Source organism: Saccopteryx bilineata, chromosome 3 (assembly GCF_036850765.1).
Source record: "Saccopteryx bilineata isolate mSacBil1 chromosome 3, mSacBil1_pri_phased_curated, whole genome shotgun sequence".
In the NCBI taxonomy this organism is placed as follows: Eukaryota; Metazoa; Chordata; class Mammalia; order Chiroptera; family Emballonuridae; genus Saccopteryx; species Saccopteryx bilineata.
Window position 1 is genome coordinate 131076215 of NC_089492.1, and position 26841 is coordinate 131103055.

Sequence of the window (26841 nt, forward strand, 5' to 3'; positions counted from 1 at the left end):
GGCCACCTCAGAGTTCGTGTCCCGCCCGGACCACAAGTCCCGGCATTCGCGTGGCGGGGGCGGGGTCGGGGTCGGTCTTCCGGAATTTTGGTCCCGGCGTGCACTTTTGGAGGACTTCAAGTACCAGCGTGCCCCGCATCCCGCGGTCTACCACCTCACGTCCAGAGCGCCGCCTCTGTAGGGCGGGCGAGGAGGCAGCCGAGGCGGAGCTGATGGCTGCGCTGAGGGCGGGGCGCGGTGCAGGCTGGAGCCTTCGGGGATGGCGGGCTTTGGGGGGAGCTCGTTGGGGGAAGGCACCCTTGTTGACCCCTGACCTCCGGGCCTTGCTGACGTCAGGAACTCCCGACCCTCGGGCCCGAGTGACTTATGGGACCCCAAGTCTTCGGACCCGGTTCTCTGTGGGGGTTCCTGCACCACGAACATGTCTGACGTCGGGGACTTCGGATTACCGAGCACAGCTGACTACGGGAACTCCAGATCCTCAGACCCAGGAGGACTCAGGGACCCCTGGAGCCCGTCCGCGCGTGTGGCTGGCGGTGGCACTGGGCGCTGGGGGGGCAGTGCTGCTGTTGTTGTGGGGCGGGGGGCGGGGTCCCCCAGCCGTCCTTGCCTCTGTTCTTGGCTCGCCGCCCTCCTCTCCCCGGAGCCAGTACAACTTCATCGCAGACGTGGTGGAGAAGACCGCACCTGCGGTGGTTTATATCGAGATCCTGGGCCGGTAACGGTGGGGTAGACCAAAAGGCACCAAAGTCACGGGCTAGAGGGCGGGCGAGCAGGAGTCTGACCTCCTCACATACTTGCTTTCCCCATTCCAGGCACCCTTTTTCGGGTCGCGAAGTCCCTATCTCGAATGGCTCAGGATTCGTGGTGGCTGCGGACGGGCTTATCGTTACCAACGCCCACGTGGTGGCTGATCGGCGCCGAGTCCGTGTGAGACTGCCTAGCGGCGACACGTATGAAGCCATGGTCACAGCTGTGGATCCTGTGACAGATATCGCCACGCTGAGGATTCAGACCAAGGTAAGGGTCTGGGCAAACCAGGTCTGGTTGGGGTTGTGATTTTACTTGCATCTCTAGATAACAGGTCCTCTGTACCCAATCTCCTTTAGGAACCTCTTCCCACATTGCCCCTGGGGCGCTCCGCTGATGTCAGGCAAGGGGAGTTTGTTGTTGCCATGGGAAGTCCTTTTGCGCTGCAGAACACGATCACATCCGGCATCGTCAGCTCTGCTCAGCGTGCAGCGAAAGACCTGGGCCTCCCCCAAACCAACGTGGAATACATTCAGACTGATGCAGCTATTGATGTGCGTACTAATATGGGAGAAATGACAATAGGTTGGGGGGATGGGGAGAAGCTTTGTGGTGCGGGCACCAAATGTGATAGATAATGATACAGGAGTGGGCAAAAGTAGGTGTACAGTTGTGAGTACATAAAGCACAGCTTATTGTATTACTTATTAGTATTACAACTGTAAACTTACTTTTGCCCATCCGTGTATGTAGAGGTTGGGCTATAAAAATGTGACCACTCATTCATGGGCTGTGTGATAGGAGAGAATTTGGAGAAAACCCCTACATCCTGGTATGCCCTCAGGCATAGAGTCCCTGGATCTCTTCCATATTTTCTCCTTGTCCTGCAGTTTGGAAATTCTGGAGGTCCCCTGGTTAACCTGGTGAGTGGGACATTTTTCTTTCCAAGAATCCCTGTCCCAGGTCAGTGTGGGAAGGGATGGGCTTTTCCCTAATTCAATGAATTTTGGTCAAGTTTCTGAACAGTCCCTTGTTAGCTGTTTCCCAGAATCAACCAGATCTCCCCAATTGCCCCACACACCCTGCTATTCTTGTTCAGGTACCCCGACCTCCCACTATTTGTTTGGGCTAGGGAATAGTGGGCTCTGTCCCTGCAGGATGGGGAGGTGATCGGAGTGAATACCATGAAGGTCACAGCTGGAATCTCCTTTGCTATCCCTTCTGATCGCCTTCGAGAATTTCTGAACCGTGGGGAAAAGAAGAGTGAGCTGGCTTAAGGGGGAAAGGGATTCCTTTAAGTGGTGGGAGTGGCATTCATTGTTGGAGAAGGGTCTATTGGGAGGAGAGAATGGGGAAGGAAGGATGTAACGGGGTGGAGCTCATTTGTCTCTTTATCACAGATTCCTGGTTTGGAATCAGTGGGTCTCAGCGCCGCTACATTGGGGTGATGATGTTGACCCTGACTCCCAGGTATGAATTTTAGAGGTAGTGACAAGTAGGACCATCAGTTTCCCCATTGGTGGGCAAATGGCACTTCTTTTAAGCTCTTTTCTCATTCTATTTTTATCTGTGGTGAATTGCCTCACATTTGGAGCTATCAGAGAAACCGACCTCTTTCGTCCTCTTGACTTTCTTAACTCCACTCCATTTTGCACAGTTGCCACCAGATTGTTTTCATCCTATTGCTGCTTTGATTTAAAACGTTCAATCTAGGATGCATTCGGGGCAACACTAGAATCTATGTAAACACAATAAATTAAAATCAATAAAAAAAAATGCCTACACTACTCCAAAAAATAAAATAAAATAAAACGTTCAATCTATTAACCTGGTATTAGGGGCCATTTTCCATACCTGGCTTCGTACATGAATATACTCTATTTCAGCCAACCTGATTTCCTCCTCCAGGTTTTTATTTGTGTTGTTCTTGTTTTATATAATTAAATATCCAGCCCATCATAATAGGTTCAGCTTAAATTCTACTTACTTCTTAAAACTTCTCTTAAGATTCTAGAATGACATTGGTGTTACTGACATAACATTATGTCAGTTAGGTACATTTTCTGTACATGTCCTGCTTCTTAACTATTAGAAGGCAAAAAGTGTGTCTGCAGTACCTTGTGCATTCCCTGCCATACAGTTTTCAGTGTGTTGCTGAGAGATTTTAGGTGGACCCAGAATGGGGAGAACACTTTGGTGTGGTTAACAGGGTGATCTGTGTCCTTTCAGCATCCTTGCTGAACTACAGCTTCGTGAACCAAGCTTTCCTGATGTTCAACATGGTGTGCTCATCCATAAAGTCATCCTGGACTCCCCCGCACACCGGTGAGGGAGAGACTGCACCGTGAGGTGGGATGGAGGAGGTATGCATGTGTCCTTGAATTGGGCTATCTACTCCCTCCTTTCTCTTTGTCCATCTTTTGCCATAGGGCTGGTCTGCGGCCAGGTGATGTGATCTTGGCCATTGGGGAGCAGCTGGTACAAAATGCTGAAGATGTTTATGAAGCTGTTCGAACCCAATCCCAGCTGGCAGTGCGGATCCGGCGGGGACCAGAAACACTGACCTTATATGTGACCCCTGAAGTCACAGAATGAATGGGTCAGCAAGAGTATGGAGCTCCTGCTCTGATTTCCACTTTGCTTTCCTGGTCTAGGCTCTGAGGACACCTGGACAGAAGATTAAATGAACCAGTGGGGGGGCAGGTTCCTCTAACCACCAGCACCAATCCCTGGGTTCTGAGGAATCACAAAAACACTTTTTATATAAAATAAAATTATACCTAGCAACACGTTATAGTAAAAAAAGGGGGGCACTGATTTCCCCCCACAAAATGCTAGAGGTAAAGCTGTAGTCCCCCAAACTGAGGGAATATACTGGAGCTGACCATCCTGACCTCTGTATTCAAGAAAATGAGCTGTTGCTGTCTGTTGTTCAGGTGCTGCTCTTTGCAGCAAGCTCAGCTCAGTGCTGGGCCTGGGAGCCAGGATTCCCAATGCTTGGCCACAGATCCTGACAGCTGGCCTAGGAAGGAGGGTGATAACTTCTGCTTGACAGTTCCACATCCATAGTGCATGCTGGGTCAGTGTGATGGGCCTGCTGAAATCAGGGGTTCCTTGGTAAGCTCCTGAGGTAATGGCAGCCTCAGACCCCTGCCATTGGGGGCCAGTGGTGGTTTGAGGAGGTGGGTATTGGCACCTTAGATGATCTGATTGCTGGTCTGGCCAGGGTAGCGCTCAAACCTCTTATTGGCCTCTTCACTGAAGGCATCACCTGTAAGGTGAATAGGTGGTTTGGGCAGGAAAACAGACCCATTGTGGGGAAGGGTGGGTGGAAATGGAGAGGCTAGCAGGTCCAGAGATGAGTGGGAAGACAGAAACAACTTGGGGAGAAGAGAATGAAGGCCTTTCCCTCCCATTCCCCAGTCTTGCTGGGCTGCTCTTCCCACCAAATACCAATGTGGCAGTTGTGCACCCAGATGCGGTGTCCATCATATTTGCAGTTACATTTCATTGCATTGTTGGTAAAGTCACTTTCTGCTACTTCAAAATTGGGGTTGATGACCACCTGTGAGTGGGAGAAAGGCAATATAATTTAAAGGTGTCTTGAATAAACACTCCTCCCACTTGTCAGCTGGAAATCTCAGGCTCCAGGCACCTGCAGAATGTAGTTTCCTGGTTTCACATCTGTGATGTCAATCCACTGACAGTCAATGTCATGTCGGTAGAGATCCCAGCAACCCACGGTGATGCCCTGTTCTCCAAAGTTGGCACACTCATACCTCTTGGAGACATCTGGAGGGATTGGCGTGACATATGTCAGTGTGAGGCAAGGTTGTGTGATGGAGATATTGTAGTCCATTCTAGGCCCCAACTCACCCTCCTGACACTCGGTGTCTTCTAGACAAAAACTAGCTTTATGGCCTTCAGCCACCTTGGTGCCATTGGGGGTCAGGATATCATAGTGAGTGAAGATGTCCATACTGTGGTAATGCCTGTGGGGACAAGAGACAAGGGAACCTTTGTTTGCTTCCCTGCCTCCAGCAGGCTCACCCTATAACCAGTAGCCTTGCACTTCTCTGTAACTCTCACCCATGACACTCATGCCACACCCAGGAGTGGCGCCCAGCCTTGGGCCTGAAGTCAGCTCGTCCCAGGTTGTGAATCTGGGAGGAGAATCGGAGTAGACGGCGGTGGCCATAAGGCCAGTTGGCTGAGCGTGCTGAGTGGGCCAGACAGTTCTCCTCTGCAGCACAGTACAGCATGTGCAGGGGCCGGTCCTCGATGTAGGCGGTCTCCTGCACCAATGCCGCGTGCAATAGCAGATCTGATGCGGCTGTACCCAGGAAGGAAGGGGAGTGTTAGAAGTCACTGCCGAAGGGTGGGGACAGGTGGGGGTGCTTTCACCCCTTCCCCTGTAGAGTGTGTTGAGTGGTTTTCCACAGAGGAGCACCCCTCCAGATTATAGCCCTCTCTCTGAGAGGGGTGGCCCAGAACCTCCCTTCCCTGGTGGCCTCTCCACTCACTCTCGGAGCAGATGACTCCAGCAGTGAAACGGGTTTCTTTCCTCTTGCAGGCGATTTGGGTGCCGTGATGAGAACACTGGTCCAGGGATAGCTCAGTCCCTGTGCAGTGCACTCCACTCATCACCACCTCTGTTACATTCCCTGAGTCCCAGTACCAGGTCTCCTGGAGACACATGTAAGTGTTTCTGTGAGGCCCTACCATCCAGCCTCCTGGGCCAAAGGACTCATTTCCACAGTCCTCTGCCCCAACCATGCTTCAGAGGCAACAGCCTTGGTTCCTCTCACCTGTAGGCCATGGTTGGCATAGCCCAGTCCGAGTTGCCTACAGGCCACCATGGCTTCTAGTGTCCCCCAGTCATCCCCACAGATGAGGCCCCAGCGAAGGGGCCCAGGTCCCCCTATTTGTAGCTCAACTCGCCCTTCATGTCTGCTGCGGCCCCCACTGAGTCGGATCTGTAGTGACAGAATGGAAGAGCTGGGAAAACAGGTTGGGACAGTGGGAGTCTATAGTAGGCAGGTGGTTAAAGGAGGATTCAGAGGCACATAAAGAGCGAGCAGTGGTCTCAGGTGGGAGCTGCAGGATTGCAGGGACCTAGGGTTGTGGTCTGGGGGTCATCCCATTCAGAGCATGACAAGGACCGGATAGGACACAAGACCCTGAACCAAGGTGGGAAGTATGACTGACCCTGGTCTCTACCCCAGTGTAGGGCAGATTGCATCGGACTCCAGCATCCTGGCCATGGGAACAGTCCTCAGCTGTGATGTTCTTGTGGGGACACTTCCAGAGGGAGGGTTCCTGTCCAGAGCATCGAACTTCACTCATGTGGATGGCACCCATGCCTAGGGTCAAAGGCCAAAGATCAGGAGGCTGTAACTGGACCTTTGTTGTCTGTCCAGGAGTCTCCTTCCCAAGGATTATATTCCCCCAGGAGTGTGTACCTCTTCTTTCCCCATCCCTCCCATCTGCATCCCCCTCACCCTGTCCCATGCGGCCACCACTCAGAGCCTCTCGAGCACTCCCGAAGCCCAGCTCCCGACACACCACCGTGGCTGCCTGTAGATCCCACTTGCGGTCACAGACGGTACCCCATGTTCCAGCCTTCAGAACTTCCACCCGGCCCTCGCCAGGGTGGGCTCCACCCTTCAGACGCACTCGGGCCTGTAGAGAAGAGAGAGACAGCCAAGTGGCAGTGAATGGGAATATCAGAACAGGGAGGGTTGAGCAGACCTGGAGATGAATGGTAGAAGGGATAGGAGTGGGGTCTCAGGTCTGTGGCCCACCCACTGGAAGGTTCCTCTCTGTCCTTAAAGGTTAGGGCTGTGCTTAGGGGTGGTCAGGCTAGGGAGTTCTCCACCTGGGGTGGGCAAGGTCATAGTCACTACCTCACACACCTCCCCCTGAGGTTTCGACTGTTGCTTCTTCTGGACACTGGATGCTGCGTAGAGAGGACCTGGCACACAGCTCACCACCGCAGGGGCACCCCCAGGGCACCTGGTGGTGTCATTGGCACGATAGAACTCGAAGGAGCAGAGGGAGAGGTGGGCCTCCGTACCCACGCACGCCACCCCATGCAGACCAAAGGAGTGTTGCTGCCGCTGGGCCAGCAGCCTGGAGGGACAGGAGTTGGGAGCAGTAGAGTGAAACAGTGCTGCTGTCTCCGCTCACAACTCTCCTCCCATTCCATGCCTCCATCATCACCTAGCTCTCCACGACCACTTTATCCCTCTTCTCCTTTTCTCTGCTATGCTGCCCTCCAGAGACAAGGGAAATGGTGAGTTTCCAGGCCGAAGGAGCCTAAGTTACCCAGATTGCTGGGTCTTTGAGGACCTTCTGCAGTAGAAGAACCCCATGGAAAGGTGGTTGGTCTTGACTTGCCTGACAGAAACCTTGTTCCAAATGGTTTCATTTGGAGGACCTGACAGAGGCCAAAGCTGAAGCTGCTGTGCAAAGAGAACAGGAAGCTAGGACTGTCCAGTGGGAAGAGGTGGGCAGGGGGCGGCCGACATGAGTAGGAATCCTGAACAGCCAGAGTGGGCAGATCCTCTACTGTGCTCACACTGAAATAACTGAATAAGTCAGGATGCAAATGAGTAAGTCTTGGGTCTAAATGGTGCCTTAGAAGCCAGAGGGACTTCCAGGTTAGAGTATGACAAGCTGTTACAGGAAGAACAGACCAGGTGGTGGACACATGAAAGACTGGGGCTGGCATACGTAGGGATGGTGATGTATGAATGCAAGACACAAAAGTGAGAGGGACCACAGGGCCAGAGAAGAAGTGCGAATATGAACAACAATGCTAAAGAATCCCAAGATCTGAGCAGAGCTGTAGCCTTTAATGAGGCAGTCTGTGCTTCTGCAATTTAAACATAACAGAAAGAATGTTTCATGGCCACCTGATAAGGAAAATGGGGCCAAACTAGAGATGTTAAAATTTAGAATCACTGCAGAGAGATGCTTGAGAGAATGAGGGGATTTGTTACCCCAATGGAATGAGAGATAATAGCGAGACATGTGCTAGAGTAGGGTATTCTTCCCAGGACAGTGGACCGAGCCCAGAGGGGAAAGGAACCAGCTGAGGCCTAGTATTGGTAGAGTGGGCCTGTGAAGCTGGACTGACAGTGAATTATTGCAGTAATGTGCCTCATCACTTTGATGTCAGAGGAAGGAAGGAACATGACGACTGAAGATATTGGCTAGGAGGACACAGAAACGAGGAAACGTTTATAAACACAGCAGACAAAGGAAGCCTCGACACTTGACAGAATACCTTTGGAAGCTCAGGATAAGCGGATTCTGAAGCTCAAAGAGATCAGGTACTCTCCAAAGTCCTGTTTGGCTGAAAATAAAAGTCAGAAAGGCCATCACAGAAAAAAGACATCTGTCTTCTGAACTCCCGCCTCCCCTTTCCCCACAGCTAACAAAGTAAAAATGGCAACGTGCATTTTAATGTGGGGGTCAGGGAAGGCTAGAGTATGGCCATGTCGGGCAAAGATGACCCTAAGCTAAAAGGGACTACAAGAACACACCCAAATTTCATGGTCCTTTAAAGCCACCAGAGGGAGGAGCTAGAGAATAAGTGGGTGATAAGCTAGGAGATGAGTGGGTGATTTCAGAATGCACTGAAGAGAGGAGGGGACAACAGAAAGGGATGAATTCTCTATACCTCAGTCACTGCTGAAGAAGTTATCAGGGAGACTTTACGTGTGCAAATGGCCTTTGGAAGCCTAGTAAGATGTAATCAGAGGTTGGAAAGGTTGGAAATTATCCGCTTCTTTGTGTTCTCTGAGAAGAAATCAAGGAGGAAATTTATGGAACTGGGAGCCTAATTGTACCAGTGGGGCCAGAGAGGATCCCATCTCTGGTAAAGTTTTCAGAGGGGACACTGGGTCTTACCTCCAGGCCAGTAGCACTTATTTTTATTTATTTATTTTAACAAAAAGAGAGAGAGATGAGAGAGAGAGAGAGAGGCAAGAAGGGAGAGAGATAAGCATCAACTCGTAGTTGTGGCACTTGAATTGTTCACTGATTGCTTCTCATACCTGCCTTGACCAGGGGGCTCCAGCTGAGCCAGTGACCCCTTGCTCAAACCAGCAACCTTGGGCTCAAGCCAGCGACCTTAAGCTTCAAGCCAGTGACCTTTGGGATCAAGCTACCATGGGATCATGTCGATGATCCTGTGCTCAAGCTGGTGAGCCTGTGCTCAAGCTGGCCACCTTGGGGTTTCAAATCTGGGACTTCAACATCCCAGGTTGATGCTCTATCCACTGTGCTACCACCAGTCAAGCCAGTAGCACTTATTTAAAAAATTAATCAAATAAAGGTAAAATGGGAACACTGATCCTTCAGAAAAACAACTTCTTAGGAGAGAGGCAAGCAAGGTGTCTGAAGGACAAAAGTGCCAGTGTTTCTACTAGAACTTATCAGGGGATGATAAATGGGCATGTGGAACCAAGGTAGTCAGTGCGTGAACTCCTATAGAGAGTTGCAAAAATCCCATGAAAAGCATAATTCCCCAGAGACCAACATAAGGGCAAGCCTTACTTTACATTTCAGTGAATCTGGAAGGTGGCCTGTAACGGCTCCTGGTGCTCCTCCACCTCTTGGTGAAGGGCTCTATTGGACCCCTTCCAGACCAATCCCGGGCCTCAGCACCAGGTGCTCCCTCTCCTGTCCACCCAGCCTGAACTTTATTTACCTCTTGATTGGCCCCCAGCCTACTCGGGGTTTGGGTTTGACTTTATGTTTGGTGATTGGTCTGAAAAAAGGAGAAAGAAGTTACTGGAAGTAGTGGTTAGGACATGGCCCAGGAAAGGCATAGGGTGATTTTTTTGTTTCTGGGAAGGATCCCTTATGCAGAGTGTGAAAAGGGGTCAAGTGAAGGTGGCCCAATGTGCCATGTACACTGACTGCTGCATACCACTGAACTGTATTTTAGGATCTCATGCTGTTCTCTGGATTCAGCAACAGTGATGAGAAATCTCGTTATGTCAGTCCAGGTGGGGGTGGGGAGAAGCTAAGAGGAAAGTTAAGGCAGGAGAATGGGAATGTGGGTGAATGAAGGGAGGTGAAAACTGGGGGAAGGGTAGGAAGCATGCAGGTGGCTCAGGCTGGAGTCCAAGCTATTTGGGGGAAATATAAAGATTAGGTGGCCTTTTCTCAGCCATTCCTACATCATTCCTCCTTGTGCTCCCTAAGATTAAAGCTCGCCCATTCACATGCCTGCCTCCCCTCCCCCTCCCCCCCTGGAATGGCCATTTTCGTTATATCCTTAATTCATTAGCTTGGGTTTTGGGATGGACATGGATAGGCTGCCTTCCATCCATCCACCTCCTGGGGCCACACGGTGTGCAGGAGGTCCCGGGGCTCTTGCCCCATTACCTTCCAAGGGGCTTGGGGCGTCGGGCCGAGGCTTTGGCCGCTCGCTTCCTCAACTTTCTGTGAGGATAAGACAATAGCAGAGTCAGGATCAATCTAGAACCAAGTGGAAAAGGCTAGTGCAGCTGGGACCAGGGGCAAGGTTTCTTTTCCAAGAATCAAAGGGTTCCTGGTGGCAGGATGTTATAATAACATCAGATACTTTCAAGGCTCCACCCTCCACAGTTGTTTGGCCTCCTAAGCACATGACCAGGTGGTGAACAGCAGTGAAGGACATGGATTCAGGACTGATAGGGCCCCTATACCAGGATCCACAGAAATTAGGCTAAGGTAGATGGGGGATAGGACTCTTGGGTCAATATTAAAACTGATCTAAACCTAAAGGGAGGCCTAAGAGAAAGAATGCAAGTAGAAGGGTGTTAGGATTGTTAGGTTTGCCAGACTGACCAGGTGAGGAGAAAACTGGCCTGGTCATGTCTTCGGACGCAGATTGTCTTTTTACTCTTGCATGCTTCTAGCTTCTGGCATGTCCAGGCCTGAGGCTAGTGAACCAGGCCCAAGGTAGGAATATCTAAGGACATCAACTTGATTTGACAGGGGAATACTAGGCCAGGCTGCTTAGGATGACAGCACCTTTTCTGTCCAAGTTAAATCTCATATGCTTTAGTCATTCACAAACTGAGCTCATCTCCAAACTATTCTCAGGGAAATGTGTTTTTAATTGGCTTAAATATTTGACCTATTTTATTTTTAAGAGATTGCCTTAAGTTTGATGTCTGGAAACTAGATCTGTTTTTCCATTCATTTTCCCTTTGATTTCAAAGACTGTAATTTTGCTGCCTTTTGTCCTGTTCAACTATGTGTGAATAAATGCAAGCCCTATTTGTTTGTTCTTATACATTTTATTTATTTATATATTTTTAAAGAGATTGCATTCCTTTCTCTTCCATATGTCCCAACCTCCTGCCGTTAATATCTTTAAAAAATTATTTATTGCCTGACCTGTGATGGTGCAGCGGATAAAGTGTTGACCTGGAATGCTGAGGTCACTGGTTTGAAACCCCAGGCTTGCCTGGTCAAGGCGCATACAAGAAGCAACTACTATGAACTAATGCTTCCTGCTCCTACCCCCTCCCTCCCCTTTCTCTAAATTCAATAAACAAAATCTTTTAAAAAATATTTATTGAATTTCAGAGAGGATGGGAGAGAGAGGGAAACATCAATTTGTTGCTCTACCCATTTATGCACTCATTGGTTGACTCCTGTCTGTGCCTTGACTAGGGATCAAACCTACAACCCTGGTGTTCAGCTCCAACTAACTGAACTACTTGGCCTGGGTGTTCTTATAAATTTTAAAATTCCCTGTTATCATTTCTTTGAACATTTTCTGCTGTTTCTCTTGAGAACGCATATTTGGATATATTATAAGATGTGCAGAGGCACTAAGATTTTAATATATAGCTCCTAAGCAGGGTTGAAGCTTTCGGGTATTTCCTTCCCTGGCTTCTTTCTGAGGATGTACTTAGTCTTTATACCAAAACTTTCAATATATCCAACATTGCTAGCCAAGAGTCTACAGTAGCTCTCAAGTCCCTTTCCTGAGACATTACTAAGAATTTAGAGCCTTTCATCATGTAAGTATAGTATGAAACCTTTTCTCCAAATACCTTTTTCTCAGACATGTCTAAAATAAAATATACTTGGCACTTCCTTCTGCCAGTAACCCAGAGAGATCATCTTGATCTCCAGAGTCGTACTCAGAAATATGTAGTATCTAGAAATTTAGAAGTACAATAGTTTTCCCTTATCCATGGATGATTCATTCCAAGATCCCCAGTGCATGGCTGAAACTATGGGTAGTACCATACTCTATGCATACTATGTTTTTTCCTACACATATATATCTGTGATAAAGTTTAATTTCTAAATTAGGTACAGTAAGAGATTAACAATAATAACTATTAATAAAATAGAACAGTTATAACAATATACTATAATACAAATTATGTAAATGGCTTTGCGGCATTATTAAAGAAAGGGTAACTTGAATAAAAGTCCTGTGATACTGCAACAGTGGATGTGATAACTTAGATGGCTACTAAGAGACTCACAGGCAGGAGGTACACATACTGTGGTTATGCTGGAGAGAGGGATGATTTGTGTCCCTCGTGGGACAGAGTGGATGGCATGAGATTTCATCACACTACTCAATATGGCAAACAATTTAGAACTTATGAACTGTTTATTTCTGAATTTTTTATTTAATATTTTTGGAACATGGTTGACAGCAGGTAACTGAAACTATGAGAATCAAAGCAAAATCATGAATAAGGGGGTACTACTGCACCTCTTCTCCAGGTACTTAAGAACCTTATAAGATTTTTTACAGTATCGGGGTCCCCAAACTTTTTACACAGGGGGCCAGTTCACTGTCCCTCAGACTGTTGGAGGGCCACCACATACAGTGCTCCTCTCACTGACCACCAATGAAAGAGGTGCCCCTTCTGGAAATGCGGCGGGGGCCCCATGCGACCCGTGGGCGGTAGTTTGGGGACACCTGGTACATATTATATGGCATACATAATTATAAATATTTTAAGGTAGAATTTAGGTATTATTAGTGACCTGGTATTTATGTAGGACCAGTACTGATATTTGTCTTGATTTACATTTCTTTTTTTTTTTTTTGGTATTTTTCTGAAGCTGGAAACGGGGAGGCAGTCAGACAGACTCCCGCATGTGCCAGATTGGGATCCACCCGGCATGCCCACCAGGGGGCGATGCTCTCTGCCCATCTGGGGCGTCGCTCTGTCGCGACCAGAGCCTGGGGCAGAGGCCAAGGAGCCAACCCCAGTGCCTGGGGCAGAGGCCAAGGAGCCATCCCCAGCGCCCCGGGCCATCTTTTGCTCCAATGGAGCCTCGCTGCGGGAGGGGAAGAGAGAGACAGAGAGGAAGGAGAGGGGGAGGGGTGGAGAAGCAGATGGGTGCCTCTCCTGTGTGTCCTGGCCGGGAATCGAACCCGGGACTTCCGCACACCAGGCCAACGCTCTACCACTGAGCCAACCGGCCAGGCCGATTTACATTTCTTTATTCACAAGTGTGCTTGTTTTCTCATATTATTTGTTTTTTCAACCATCAAATAAAAAATCTACCTACACATACATCCTCTTCTCATTCCAACTACCTCTCTTCTCTATGGTGGCTCCCCCCAAATGTTTCTAAATTCTTTCTCTCCTTTTCAGTTGAGAAGTTGCACACAACCTCTCCTTCTCAACTGAATCCTTTTAAACATGTCCAGCTCTCTCCTGTGCGCGCACCTGCGCGCGTGCGCACACACACACACAAACACACACACACACACACACAAACACACACACACACACCCTCTATCCTACATCTCTCCTCCTCTTCAAAGAAAAATTTATCATGAGTTGTCGATACTCACTATCAATATATTCTCTCTTCCCACTCATTCCTTAACCTCTCCTTTCTGGTTTTCCCCATCCATCACTCTGCAATAATAATTCTAGTAGACATTGTCTCCTTCATCTTATTGAACTCTTGGCAGCATGGGACTCTCTGACTCCTTAGCTGTCAGAGCACCACTAGCCTGGTTAGATTTCTAATTCTCTTCATTCCAGTTGCTTTTCCTTGGTCTTTTTTGCAGGCTCCTCCTCTATCTAATCACTTAAATTTTTGGAGCTTTAAGGTGCTGATTTTCAACCCTTCTTTTTTTTTTTTTTTTATCTCATGGCACATATAAATTAATTACTAAAATTCTGTTGCACACCAAAAGATGTTTTTTGTTTTTTGCCTATCTGACAAAAAAAAAGTATAATTTTGATTTGTTCATATCTGATGGGTATTGCTGTGTTGGCTGTTGTAATTTTTTATTTGACAATCTAAGGGAAAAGGGATCAGTGCCCCTGACTAAATAGTCAGGTATTGCGTGTTTTAAAATATTTTGTGGCATACTGGTTGAAAATCACTACTCTAAGGCATTCTTTTCTTGTTCCATACCCTCTCTGTATGTTCTCATTGACACATAACCTTGTATAATCCATTGTCTTCTTGATGTTTCTACTTAGGTAGCTTAAAGTTATCTAAAATGTAATGTAGGTCTAAAAAATTAAAAAAAAAAATTTCTTTCAGCAAAATCCACTCCAGAAACTAGGAGTCAACCTTAGTACTTCTCTCTTCTTTGGTTCCTAAAGTCAACCCATAACCAAGTCTTGTCAATTTTGCTTCCTAAATACCTCTCTAATCCATCCAGTCTTGCTCTTTGGCAAACCATTCTCAGAGATGGTCAAAGTGATCTGTTGGAACCACAACCTTATCATGTCCTCTTATAGTTCTCCTCATTTAGACAATTTAATGCTTTCCCATTACGTTTACCACAAAGACCCAAATCCTTAACATAGCCTATAACATCGTCTATGATCTTGTGCCTAATTAACTCTTGCTACCTCTGTGCTTTCAGAACCTTGCACAGTGCTTTTCATTTAAGCTCCTAGAAGGTCAATTTCTTTGCCTGTGAAAGGGCAGTAGGTAAATAGTTTAATAATCTGTACATTCTTTTCCTCTTCTAAAATTCTATAATGTTCATGTGTTGTAGGGCAGAATTACCAAATCAAGTTTTAAAATGATAGATACATCATATTGTTTGTCCCATTCCTCAAATCTCACCGACTTCTACTAAAACCTAGCAGATACATCTTCTTTTCTTTTTTTAAAATTAATTAATATATATATTTATTTATTTTACAGAGACAGAGAGAGAGTCAGAGTGAGGGATAGACAGGGACAGACAGACAGGAACGGAGAGATGAGAAGCATTAATCATTAGTTTTTCGTTGCGCATTGCGACACCTTAGTTATTCATTGATTGCTTTCTCATATGTGCCTTGACCATGGGCCTTCAGCAGACCGAGCAACCCCTTGCTTGAGCCAGCGACCTTGGGTCCAAGCTGGTGAATTTTTGCTCAAACCAGATGAGCCCATGCTCAAACTGGCGACCTCGGGGTCTTGAATCTGGGTCTTCCTCATCCCAGTCCGATGCTCTATCCACTGCGCCACCACTTGGTCAAGCAGATCTTCTTTTCTTGAGAAAGGCAAAGTTGTTTATAAATATCTTGCCTTTTATAATTGTATTACCTATGAGAATGCCTCCTGTCTGGCTTTACCTGTGAAAGAAGATCTATATCAGCATCTCCCAAGAGTCCAATAATCTCTTTCTCTACTAAGAATTACCTCCAGCCTGACCAGGAGGTGGCGCAGTGGATAGAGCGTCAGACTGGGATGCGGAAGGACCCAGGTTCGAGACCCCAAGGTCACCAGCTTGAGCGCAGGCTCATCTGGTTTGAGCAAAAGCTCATCAGCTTGGACCCAAGGTCGCTGGCTCAAGCAAGGGGTTACTCAGTCTGCTGAAGGCCCGCGGTCAAGGCACATATGAGAAAGCAATCAATGAACAACTAAGGTGTTGCAACGTGCAACAAAAAACTAATGATTGATGCTTCTCATCTCTCCGTTCCTGTCTGTCTGTCCCTGTCTCTCTCTCTCTGACTCTCTCTCTGTCCCTGTAAAAAAAAAAAAAGAATTACCTCTGTACTTAGTATATCTCATTCTCCAGCTTTCATCCCAGACTCAGTAAGAGAGTCCAATACACACACAAATATTCCTGATCTCTGAAAATTACCTTTCTGTGCATGCCTAGGAACAATTCCTGAAACTCAAGCTTCTCAAGGATGGCCCACTTCCAAAGCTATTTAACAAATATATATCTATATCTATCTAACTATATCTATATCTATCTATTTATCTATCTATCTATCTATATTTTTGGTGACAGAGAGACAGAGAGAGGGACAGGGACAGACAGACAGGAAGGGAGAGAAATGAGAAGCATCATTCTTCGCTGCAGCTCCTTAGTTGTTCATTGATTGCTTTCTCATATGTGCCTTGATTGAGAGGCTCCAGCAGAGCTAGTTACCCATTGCTAAAGCCAGCGACCTTGGGTTCAAGACAGTGACCTTGGGCTTCAAGCCAACAACCTTTGGGCTCAAGCCAGTGACCATGGGGTCATGTCAATAATCCCATGCTCAAGCTAGCGATCCCACACTCAAGTTGGTGAGCCCATACTCAAGCTAGATGAGCCTGTGCTCAAGCCAGCAACCTCGGGGTTTTGAACTTGGCTCCTCTGCATCCCAGTCCAACGCTCTATCCACTGTACCACCGCCTGGTCAGGCTAAAGCTATTTTATATTAACTTGAAGCCTAAAGAATGCTGATGACACCAATCTTTTTTCGAGCAGCTTCAGAATCATTTTAGGTATCTCTGCTCTTATTTTTTATATTCTATCAGTCATCCTACATCTGTCCATTCCCCTCCCTGCTTGTTGTCACCCTCCGAATAAGCTTCATTTTTATAAAAACTCCTAACTTGTCTTTTTGCACCTAGAACCTCATCATCCAATTCACTCCTCTTCCAACTCATCAGGTAAACTTTAAGAACCACTGGCCTTATGTTTATTGAGCTTTTGATTTATTTTATAAAGACGTATATACTCCAAAAATATCCCACTGGCCTTATTTTTATCACTGTCCCATTTTATTTTAAATTTTTCCATAAGATAAAGCCAAACTCTGCAATCTGGCATAAGTGTTCTATTTTTCTGGCCTTATATTATTCATTCAGCTCTTCTACTATAAACTCTCTATTGTAGTAAACTGTCTTACCAAATGTATCCTGTTCATCATCATCTCTGTTGGGATCAACGACTTTCACATCACTAAATTTGGTGTTTGCTTGTCAGTCCTTATGTTTTTAGACCCATCAGCAGCACTGACTCAGCTGGTCACTCTTCCTTCCTTGAAGCACTTTACCTGGCTTCCAAAGGTCATTATACTTATCCAGTTGTTTTGTTTTTTTCTGCTCACCTCACTGTTTGCCTTTCACCTTATCTTCCTGACTTCATATGTTTAAACTTCCCAAGATTGAGGCCTTGGACCTCTTTTTTTTTTTTTACACTCTCTCCCTTGGTGATGTTGTCCAGTTTAGTATTTTATTTTATTTTTAAATTTTTATTTACTGACTTTGAGAGAGAAGAGAGATGGAGGGAGAATTATCAATCTTCTGTTCCATTTAGTTGTGCATCCATTGGTTGATATGTGCCCTGACTGGGAATGAATCCCATTACCCTGGTGTATCGGGACAATGCTCCAATTGAGCTACTTGGCCAGGGCCAATTTTAGGATTTTAAATACTTTTATACCTGAACTCTAGAGTCATATACCCAATTGCCTACATAGCCTTACCATTTCAATATCTTAAAGAATCTCATATTTAACACATCTGATAAGTTATATATATGCCCTCCCCACCATCCCTACCCTGCCACCCCCTTCCCTATGTCCTTACACAAAACATGCTCCATCCACTGTCTTATCAAATGAGGCTAGCTCCATACTTAGCTTAGGCCAAAAACCTTGGAATGATTTTAATTTCTCTCCTTCTCTCACACCACATTGAATCCCTCAGCAAATCGTATTGGCTCCACCTTCAACTATACACAGAATTTGATAATTTTTAACCATGTTCACTGGCTCATTTTCTTTACTTGACTTTGAGGAGGCAGTAACTTCCTAACTCATCTTCCTGCCTTTGATTCTACCACATCCCTCACAGTCGATTTTTTTTTTTAGAGAGATAGAGAGAAAGCCAGATAGACAGGAAGGGAGAGAAGTGATAGGCATCAACTCGTAGTTGTTGAACCTTAGTTGATCATTGATTGCTTTCTTATACATGCCTTGACTGGGGGACTCCAGCTGAGTCAGTGACCCCTTGCTCAAGCCAGCAGCCTTTGGCTCAAGTCAGTGACCTTTGGGCTCAAGCCAGCAAACATGGGGTCACATTTATGATCCCACGCTCAAGCTGGCAACCCCACGCTCAAGCTGGTGAGCCTGCACTCAAGCCAGATGAGACTGTGTTCAAGCCTTGGGGGTTCAAATCTGAGACTCAGCACCCCAGGTTGATACTCTATCCAAGCACCACCGCCAGTCAGGCTCCTAGTCTATTATTAATAAAGCAGAAAAAACATCTTTAAAAATGGAAGATTTCACGCTTCTGCTCAAAATCTATCTCACGTAGTGTAAAAGTGAAAGTCCCCTAAATGGTTCCCTATTTTTTCACTACCTTCTTCTACATGACATCTACCATTTTCTTCCTTGTTCACTTAGCTCCAGCCCCTGTGGCCTCCTAGAGCATGACAAGAATGTCCTCACCCCCAACACACTCCCCAGGACTTTTTCATTTATGATCCCTGTTCCTGAAAATGCTGGTCTGGATTTCTGCATAGCTTGTGCCTCATTTCCTTTAAATCTTTTTTCAAATGATGCCCTCTCAAAGAGGCCTCCATGAACACTCTGTTTAAAACTGCAATACCACTACCACTTCCTAACCTCTTCCCTGTTTTATTTTATTATTTATTTATTTTTTGTATTTTTCTGAAGTTGGAAACGGGGAGGCAGTCAGACAGACTCCTGCATGTGCCCGACCAGGATCCACCCCGCACGCCCACCAGGGGGCAATGCTCTGCCCATCTGGGACTTTGCTCCGTTGCAACCAGAGCCATTCTAGCACCTGAGGCAGAGGCCATAGAGCCATCCTCAGTGCCGGGGTCAACTTTGCTCCAGTGGAGCCTTGGCTGCGGGAGGGGAAGAGAGAGACATAGAGGAAGGAGAGGGGAAAGGATGGAGAGGCAGATGGGCGCTTCTCCTGTGTGCCCTGGCTGGGAATCGAACCTGGGGCTCCTGCACGCCAGGCCGACGCTCTACCACTGAGCCAACCGGCCAGGGGTCCTGTTTTATTTTCAATGATTACTCTCTTTGCCATTCTTACATTTTGTAATTTTACTCATTTTCCAATTCTTCTTTAGTCCATGAGATCAGGGATTTTTTTTGTCTGTTTTGTTCATTCTTGAATCGCTAGTCCCTAACACACAGTAGGCACTCAATAAATATTGAATGAACAAATCTCTACACCTTTGTTGATGCTATCTTCTTCCCTTCAAATATCTGCTGTTTAAATCAGACTCAGCTTTCAGAACCTGGTGTTTGGATTAGGAAAGATAAAGAACAAACACAGAGAAAGAAATACAGCTCCAAGATAGATAATAGAGGAGCAAAGCACATAGATGTTTTAAAACAGTTGTGTCTCTAGACCAGATAAAGTATATTCTTGAGGCTGAAAGAACTTTCTTCCCTCCCTCCCTCCCTCCCTTCCTTTCCTTTCCTTCCTTTCCCTTTCCCTTTCCCCTTCCCCTTCCTCCCTCCCTCCCTCCCTCCCTCTCTCTCTCTCTCTCTTTCTTTCTTTCTTCCTTCTCTTCTTTCTTTCTTTCGTGAGAAGCAGGGAGGCAGAGAGACTCCCATATGTGCCGCAACCAGGATCCACCCAGCAAGCTAGATACAGACAATGCTCTGCCCATCTGGGGCCATTGCTCCATTGCTTGCCAATGAACTATTTCAGTGCGTGAAGCAGAAGCCATGAAGCCATCCTCAGTGCCTGGGGCAATTTACTCAAACTGTTTGAGTCATGGCTGCAGGAGGAAAAGAGAGAGAGAGAAGGGAGAGGGGTGGAGAACCAAATGGACACTTCTCCTGTGAGCCCTGACTGGGAATCTTAATGGGGACACCCACAGGCAGGGCCTATGCTCTATTGCTGAGCCAACTGACCAGGGCCTGAAAGAACTTTCAGATGTGTCTCAGAGGCAAGACAAGGATAATCTAAGCAAGTATAGGGAAGACTGGAGGTTGGAGAATGTATTGACTTTCAAAAAGAAGAAAAAGGATTCCTCAACCTACAGATAAGTAACATTCTAGAATAAGTTATGAAATAGGAAGTTTGTGAACATTGAGGAAAAATTATGGTGATCTTTAGAGACCTACAAGGCTTTCAGTAAAAATTAGCTCAGTCAAACCACCATGATTTTTTTTGAATGATTACTAGAGAATGGCTATGAACACAGTGTATCTGGATTTTAGCAAAGACTAAGAAAATATCCCATGATTTCATTACAGGATAAGATAGTGAAATGTTGGCTACATAATTGCAGTGTTCACTTTGTTCCCAATGGGTGGAAAAAATATTCTACAACTAATGATTTAAAGGCCTGGAGGAAAGTTTCGTAAGAAAAGTCATAAACATTTCAACAATTTTAGCAGCCAATCTGATGAAATCAGAAGGCATAGCTATCATATCTGTCTACCAGAGGAGGCTGGGAGGGATGACACATGGAAAATAATGTCAAAATTCAAGATACTTTCATGGGATCATCATGGCTTTTATACTGGTTTTAAAATGATGCAGCAAACCTAGTAAACTCAACATAGATTTAGGTTCAAACAGGCTGCTCTATCAGAATCAAGGATAAGGAAAGACTCGAATTGGTTTCAGGTGATTACAAGTCCAGTCTGAACAGTGGGATGCTGCCCCAACAGTAAGGCAATGCAAAATCTAGGCATGCTTTAATCTAAGTTGAGCATTTCCGTTGTTCCCTTTTCTGATCAGAGTATGTCAGACCGCGTCAGAAGTAGTGTGCCCAGTGGAAGGTCACCTAGATGTCAAAAGGTCTTTCTGCAAAACTGACATAAGGAAATGCTAGTAAAATAAGCATTTTTAGACTGCAAAAATAGATTATAGCGAGACTAAAGATTTCCAAATTTCTCAAAATGACTAAACTAGATGCTCCAGGGAAGCGAGATTTTAGTGTAAACAAGAGCCGGTCACCAGTGTGATTCTTATTCTGGAAGCTGGCTCGTACGTACACCAGGAATCCCCGGCAGGTGGAGAGAACCCCCGAAGCCTCTGACGAAGGATATTCTAGAAAACATTCCGAGGAAGCCTAAGGGCCCGCGCACTCACAAACGAGTCCCGCGGGCGGCCTGGACCCAGGAGGGGCCGCCCTCCCCCTCCGGCTCTTTGGGATTGGCCCTAGGGCGGGGACACACCGCCCCGCGGGCAACACAGGCCTTGTCATAATCCTCAGGCTCAGCGCGCCTTGCCCTGCGCTGCACACACACGCTTCGGCAGGGCGCGTCCTCGCCTTCTCTTAATGTAGACCCGGGATCCCCGCCGCGCCGGCGCGGTAACCTTAACGGTTCGCGGGAGCGCGGCCGCTGGGCGTGGCCTCGAGGTCGGGTGCGCGCCCGGGGCAGGGACTCCGCCTGCCAACCGCTGGCGTCACCGCACCGACGCTCCTCCCGTAGCCACTCGCCCCGCCCCGGCTTCGGACACAAGAAAGCAGGAAGCTAACTGGTCCCCTTGCAGACCGGCTTGGGGTAGCCCTTCAAGGTCCCACACTATTTCTCACCTCCCCATCCTAGCAACGGCCTCCCCTTTCCCCCACTATTCCAGAGCTCCGCCCCCCGCCCCGTGCCTGCACCCTCTTAGAGGTCTCTCAACCCCATTCTTTAAGAGGCACCCCTCCACCGAAGTCTGCTCTGCCATCGCCTACAACCCTTCACCTGTAGAAAGCCGTGTTGACCCTCTTTTCGCTGGGGAAGCCCAGCATCCCGCAGACCACGTGGCTGTTGTGGGCGCTCCAGCCTTTGTCACACACTTTCAACCAGCCATCGGGAAGCCTGACTTCGACCAGTCCTTCAGTCACTGGCAGGGGTCTCCTGCCCCGCCCAACTGCTGGTCGAAGTCGCACTTCCTCCACTTGCAGGTGATGCTCTACCTGAGGATGGACCACAACAGAGGAAGGAATCCTAGTAGCACCTTTCACATGTCCTGCCACCCTTAAGGAACCCCAATGGATTGTGCTTCCTGCAGACCCAAATGGGGGCAGGGGCTGAAACAGGGCTGAGAGAGATGTCATACTGCGTCGGTGGTGTACTGACTAGGGTGTGAGGGTGCTGACTCTCCTACAACCACAATAGTGGAAGGATGCGCTGTGAGGTGCCCTGAGAAATGACCAAGGGTGCTGAGGAGGCTGAGGAAGGAACACCTGTCTGCCACAGAGGAAGTGGCACTGAAGGAGGGGGGAAACTAAGAATGGAGATGTTCCAAGATAAAACAGGGTGTTCTGTGGACCAAGGATGAAGTTGGAGAGGTTACTGCCAGGTTTGTTAACGCTGAAACAAATCTGGACTTTATAGCATCTAGGAGCTCTACCATTTGCCCCCACCCACCCCAGCCCCCAGCTTCCTACCAGCCCAAATTATCCCATAGGGCATATGGAATCCCCTACCTTCTATTATTTCTTCTGACCACATTTAACACCCCACAGCCCTTTCTGTCTGGCCATCCTGGATGGCCAGTGTATGTGTGTGTGAACTGCAGACCTCGATGACATTGGAGTCAGAGAAGCCAGGGAGACGCTGGTCCTTGCAAATGACCCCAGCATCCTCATCATGGGTACAATCACTGTTCCCCCAGCCCCTGGAGGCACATTCAGTCACACTCTGCTCAGTCCCACGACAGTTCAGGTTGTCCAGCCAGATGTGGCCTATGGAGGGAGAGATGAATGAACAGAGAGGCTTGGAGAGGTAGGATGGGGAGAGTCATGGGGGAGATGGGGAGGGTGAGCGTGGAGGCCTCATATTTGGCCAGGATGATCCCATTTTCCTCACACTTGGCCATGATCCCTTTTTTTCTGGTAAGATAATGGGTGGGGAACGGACAGGGGACCCTGGAGGGAATAGGAAAGGAGGCATAGGGTTGATGATGATCTGGGGATACTTGGGAACTTTGTATGGTGAATAAAAATCCAAGAGTCAACATTGAAATTCTTCTCAGTTCTTACCCACTCAATGATAACTACAATTAACCAAGCACCTATTGTGCGCAAGGCACTCTGCCCTGGGGTGTACATGTGTGATCGTTCTTAGAACAGAGCTACCAGAACATATTATCACCATTTTATATAAAGAAACAGAGGTTTAGAGAAGTTAAGTAACGTGCCTAAGACTACACAGCCAATGGGGACTTAGGAGTTTGAGTCATTTGTGAGACTCCCATGTGTCTGTCCTCACTGTACTTTCACATTACCCCTTGTTCTCTCTGTCTGGACCTTAATGAAGTGTCACAGACTTCCTTTCAAAATTGGATGGGCCCTCAAGGGTTGTCTTTCTCAGCTACTGGTGCAAAGATCCCTGATGCTTATCCTAACAGGGCTTCTCCAGCTTCTGCTGGGACACCTACCTCATGCCTCACCAGGCTGTTAGAACCATTACAAAGTCCTGTGAGTATGACTTTCCCCTACTAGGCTTGATTCAGTCTTTTGATGCCACCCAAAAAATCCCTCAGCCACATGACTGTCCTCATGTTTGAAGACAGCTTCATGTAGTTTGTTATCCAGGTCTTTTTTCTTTGCATATCAAAACGCCCTGGTTTCTTCAGCTACTCCTTGAAACTTGGCTTCAAATCTTTTACATCTGGGCAGCTCTCCTCTAAAAATATTTCTATTTTCTACCATCTTTTTAAAAATGTGACATGTACAAGAGACACTTTATTCCAGAAGTGGTCTATCCAGTGGGAATTGGGATATCAACTGCAGACTGCACCAGCTTCTGTCTGTCAATCCCATTGTGGGCTCATCTAGTGCAAGCACCCCCAGCCCTCAGTTGGAATTGCTCCTAAGCTTCTACTACCCACATTCATACTTGCCCTAGTCAGTTCCAGCTTGTTGGTTTCAGCTCTGGCCTATAATGTGACTTTGTCAGCTGCAGTATCTGTGATCCAGTCTGGCTTTGGGACATCAGGCATCATTTACCTATTTTCAGTTTCCCATGGGAGCAACTAACTGTATGTTAACTGTACAGGGTTCACTTTATCAGCACTGTGCTAGTGCAGGGCTTTGGAGAATCATACTTTGTTCAGCAGAAAGGAACTTAGATATCATCTAGTCTTTTGTGCACATGGGGCATCTGAGGCTTCAGAGAAGGCATTGACTAAGCTAAAATCACACAACTCTGAGAAGGGACTATGTTGGCTGGTTTGTCACCCATGGGTTTGCTTGACACTGGCTATTCTTAATGTTTGTGTCCCTGTGGTTTTGCCATCTTGATATTCTCTCTCCCTGCACTTAGGCACTACCTAGGCTACACCTGGAGCAGTGCTCACCTGTTCCAGGGCCATATTTGGCGCTGTGCGTCCAGCCTGTAGCTTCTGTGAAGCCCAGCTCCCGGCAGAGGACATGGGCTGCCTGTAGCGTGAAGTCGTCATCACAGATGGTGCCCCATTCACCAGCTCGCTGTATCTCCACTCGGCCCTCGAAGGGCTTCCTGGGGAAGCCAGCCAGCCGGAACCGCAGCCCCTGGCTCCCGGCCCTCTTCTCAGGGGCCGTGGATGGGGATGGCGATCCCAGGCATAAGCTGCACAGCAGGCACAGCAGCAGCCTCCATGGGCTCCACCACCAGACACTGCCAGGTCGCATGGCAGAGAAAGCCTGGGTGGCCCCAGAGAGAGTATGTGTGAGAGAAACTGAGATTGAGCCTGGCCCAGTTCTGAGAGAGAAATCATGAAAGAAAAAGAGATACTTAGTAAGACCAGAGACAGAGAGACAGGCGGAAAGAAAGGCAGGGACTAAGGCAGTGAGAGAGAAACACACACTAAATAGGGCCTGAAACACAGTTAAGGAGGTGCAGACTGAGAGATTCAGATTGGGGAGAGGGAGAGAGAAATAAAGAAGAAGAAGAGAGAGGGGGGAGAGGGGGAGGAGGAGGAGGGAGGAGAGGAAAGGGAGAGTGATAAAGCTGCCCCTCCCTTTTGTAGAGTTAAATTCTCACTATTAGTTATTAATGTGTAACAATGACCTTCCCTAGTTCTACAATTATCATCTTCACTACCCGCACTCTCAATATAGAGACCCAGAGATCAAAAGACAATGATTAGAGACCAAGAGATAAGAATAGTGAGATAAAGAGAGACTGAGCAAGAGACACAAAGAGGAAGACCCAGACAGACAGGATGTGAGAGGAAGGGAAATTATGGGAATGAAAAGAGAGACAGCAGCAAGAGAGTAAGACAGAGAGAGAGAGAGAGAGAGAGAGAGAGAGAGAGAGAGAGAGAGAATGTTGAAGATGGACAGAGGTGATGGGGAGAGAGCCAAGCACACAGAGTTGGGGAGTGGCTGACAGAGACACGCAACAGGTGAAGAGGAGAGAGACAGAGGAGCCAAGAAGCAGAGGCCAGAGGGACCCAGATGACCCCATTCATCCACTCAGACAGAGGACAGACAGCTACAGATTGTGGAGAGGAGCAGGCAAGGGGGACTTAGGAGACCCTCAGATCTAGGGTCCCATGAATGGAGGGCAAGCCCAGAGTTCTATCTGGGCAGATTCTGAGGCAGAGAGACGCAGAGACTGGAGTACATGGAAAGACCACTGCATGCCCTACCAGGCACACAGGCTCTCACGTGTCCTACAGGGTGAAGGGGCCCAGGAGGGCCAGGCCTCAAGCTGGGTGCTGAGGTGGGGAGGATTGGGGCTTGTCCAAGCCTCCTGCCAACATCTCCACTGCTGTCACCGGGCAACCGGAGGGCTGGGGCACCATTCAACTTCTCAGTGAAGGCCTTCCCTCTTCTGGGGCTGAGAACAGCTCCTCTACAGCAGGGTAGGGGTGAGGGGGAACATGCTCCCCCAGACTCAAACAACCCAACAGGACAGCTTTGTTCTGGGGACATTTTGGCTTGGGGGTCCAGGGGTTGGGCCTCACAGAGGAGTCCCTAGCCTTAGGGGACTTACAGTTGCCCTATTTGGAAAACCCTGCAGCAGCTCCCCCCTTCCGCCAATATCTGCCTCCTCTCTATAATCTTCTTGTCTCACTCTCCTTTGACAATAGAACCTTCAGTTAGTTGGCTTCCCCTCGACTCTATCCCACATCACCCCTTTGCCCTGGTCCCTCCACCATCCTTCCTCGAGCCGGCAGCGTGACTCCCCTACCTTTGGCTGAGCAGGGGCCCTAGACGCTGGGAGAAGAGTCCTGGTCCTGAAGATCTGTCCTAGGACTTCCAAAAAAAAGTGCTCGGCCAGGGGAGACAGGACCCCCCCTTCCCCCTCTCCTTTTGTCCCTCCCACGTCCCCTTGAGCCCTCCCACATTCCGCCTTCTCCCTGAATTCCTCCCAAGCCAGGTCCCTCCTCTAGGTCCTCCCTCCCTGGTGGAGCTAGCTGGCCGCTGTTGCCCTACCTCCTCCTCCCCCCATCCCTCCCGTCCCCTCCCAGCCGGCTCAATGAAGCTTTCTTATCCTTCGGGTTGGAGGCCGGGCAGCTGCGGTCAGGGAGGTGGGCACGCAAGAGGCCACGGGGCAGCGGACCGGCCCAGGCGGCGGCCCGTGTGGCGGCGGGAGGCTGAGGCCCCGCTCCGCGCTCCGGGAAGCCTTCCAGTCCCCAGCCCCTCCTCCACGTCCTCGGCTCAATGGATAGTAAACAGCCAGACTGGGGGCGGGTCTGGTCAGGGGAACTGAGGCTAGGAGAGCCCACGTGGCCCCTCAGGTTCCTCAAGGTGCCCGTCAGTATTTTCCAGGTGATGTCACAGCCTTCACTCTTATGTCACGTTGAGCATATGACGTTGTACGCAGCTCCCAAGCCCAGATCCCTCTGGCCGAAACCGCGAGGGTTCTCTTCGCGGAGCCACTTGTGCCAGTCCGGGGGATGCGGATAGAGTAGCGACCTGGAGGGAGTGCGCCGTCCAGC

General features: G+C 48.2%; 2 protein-coding genes across 8 annotated transcripts; one reads left to right on the forward strand and one right to left on the reverse strand.

Annotated features, from left to right (window-relative positions):
- The first annotated feature begins 68 nt into the window (after positions 1-68).
- Positions 69-3351, forward strand: HTRA2 (HtrA serine peptidase 2). The gene is made up of 8 exons (XM_066267476.1): positions 69-718; positions 816-1020; positions 1110-1304; positions 1641-1673; positions 1908-2013; positions 2151-2220; positions 2980-3075; positions 3180-3351. The coding sequence occupies exons 1-8, from the start codon at positions 213-215 to the stop codon at positions 3343-3345; spliced, it is 1377 nt and encodes a 458-aa protein (XP_066123573.1). The 5' UTR covers positions 69-212; the 3' UTR covers positions 3346-3351.
- Positions 3352-3677: 326 nt separating this feature from the next.
- On the reverse strand, positions 3678-26830 carry LOXL3 (lysyl oxidase like 3). 7 transcript variants are annotated; one of them, XM_066267465.1, is made up of 17 exons: positions 26091-26830; positions 24271-24653; positions 22491-22654; positions 21669-21883; positions 10153-10209; positions 9470-9529; positions 8042-8110; positions 6657-6882; positions 6252-6432; positions 5959-6113; positions 5559-5726; positions 5274-5436; positions 4840-5083; positions 4627-4742; positions 4406-4542; positions 4204-4315; positions 3678-4021 (listed from the first exon to the last, which is right to left on the reverse strand). In XM_066267465.1, the coding sequence occupies exons 2-17, from the start codon at positions 24581-24583 to the stop codon at positions 3948-3950; spliced, it is 2454 nt and encodes an 817-aa protein (XP_066123562.1). In that variant the 5' UTR covers positions 24584-24653; positions 26091-26830; the 3' UTR covers positions 3678-3947. The 7 variants fall into 7 exon arrangements, with proteins under 7 accessions (XP_066123562.1, XP_066123563.1, XP_066123561.1 ...); XM_066267466.1 differs by lacking the exon at positions 9470-9529 and having other exon boundaries at positions 24271-26830; XM_066267464.1 differs by lacking the exon at positions 8042-8110 and having other exon boundaries at positions 6666-6882; positions 24271-26830.
- Between the last annotated feature and the right edge of the window lie 11 nt (positions 26831-26841).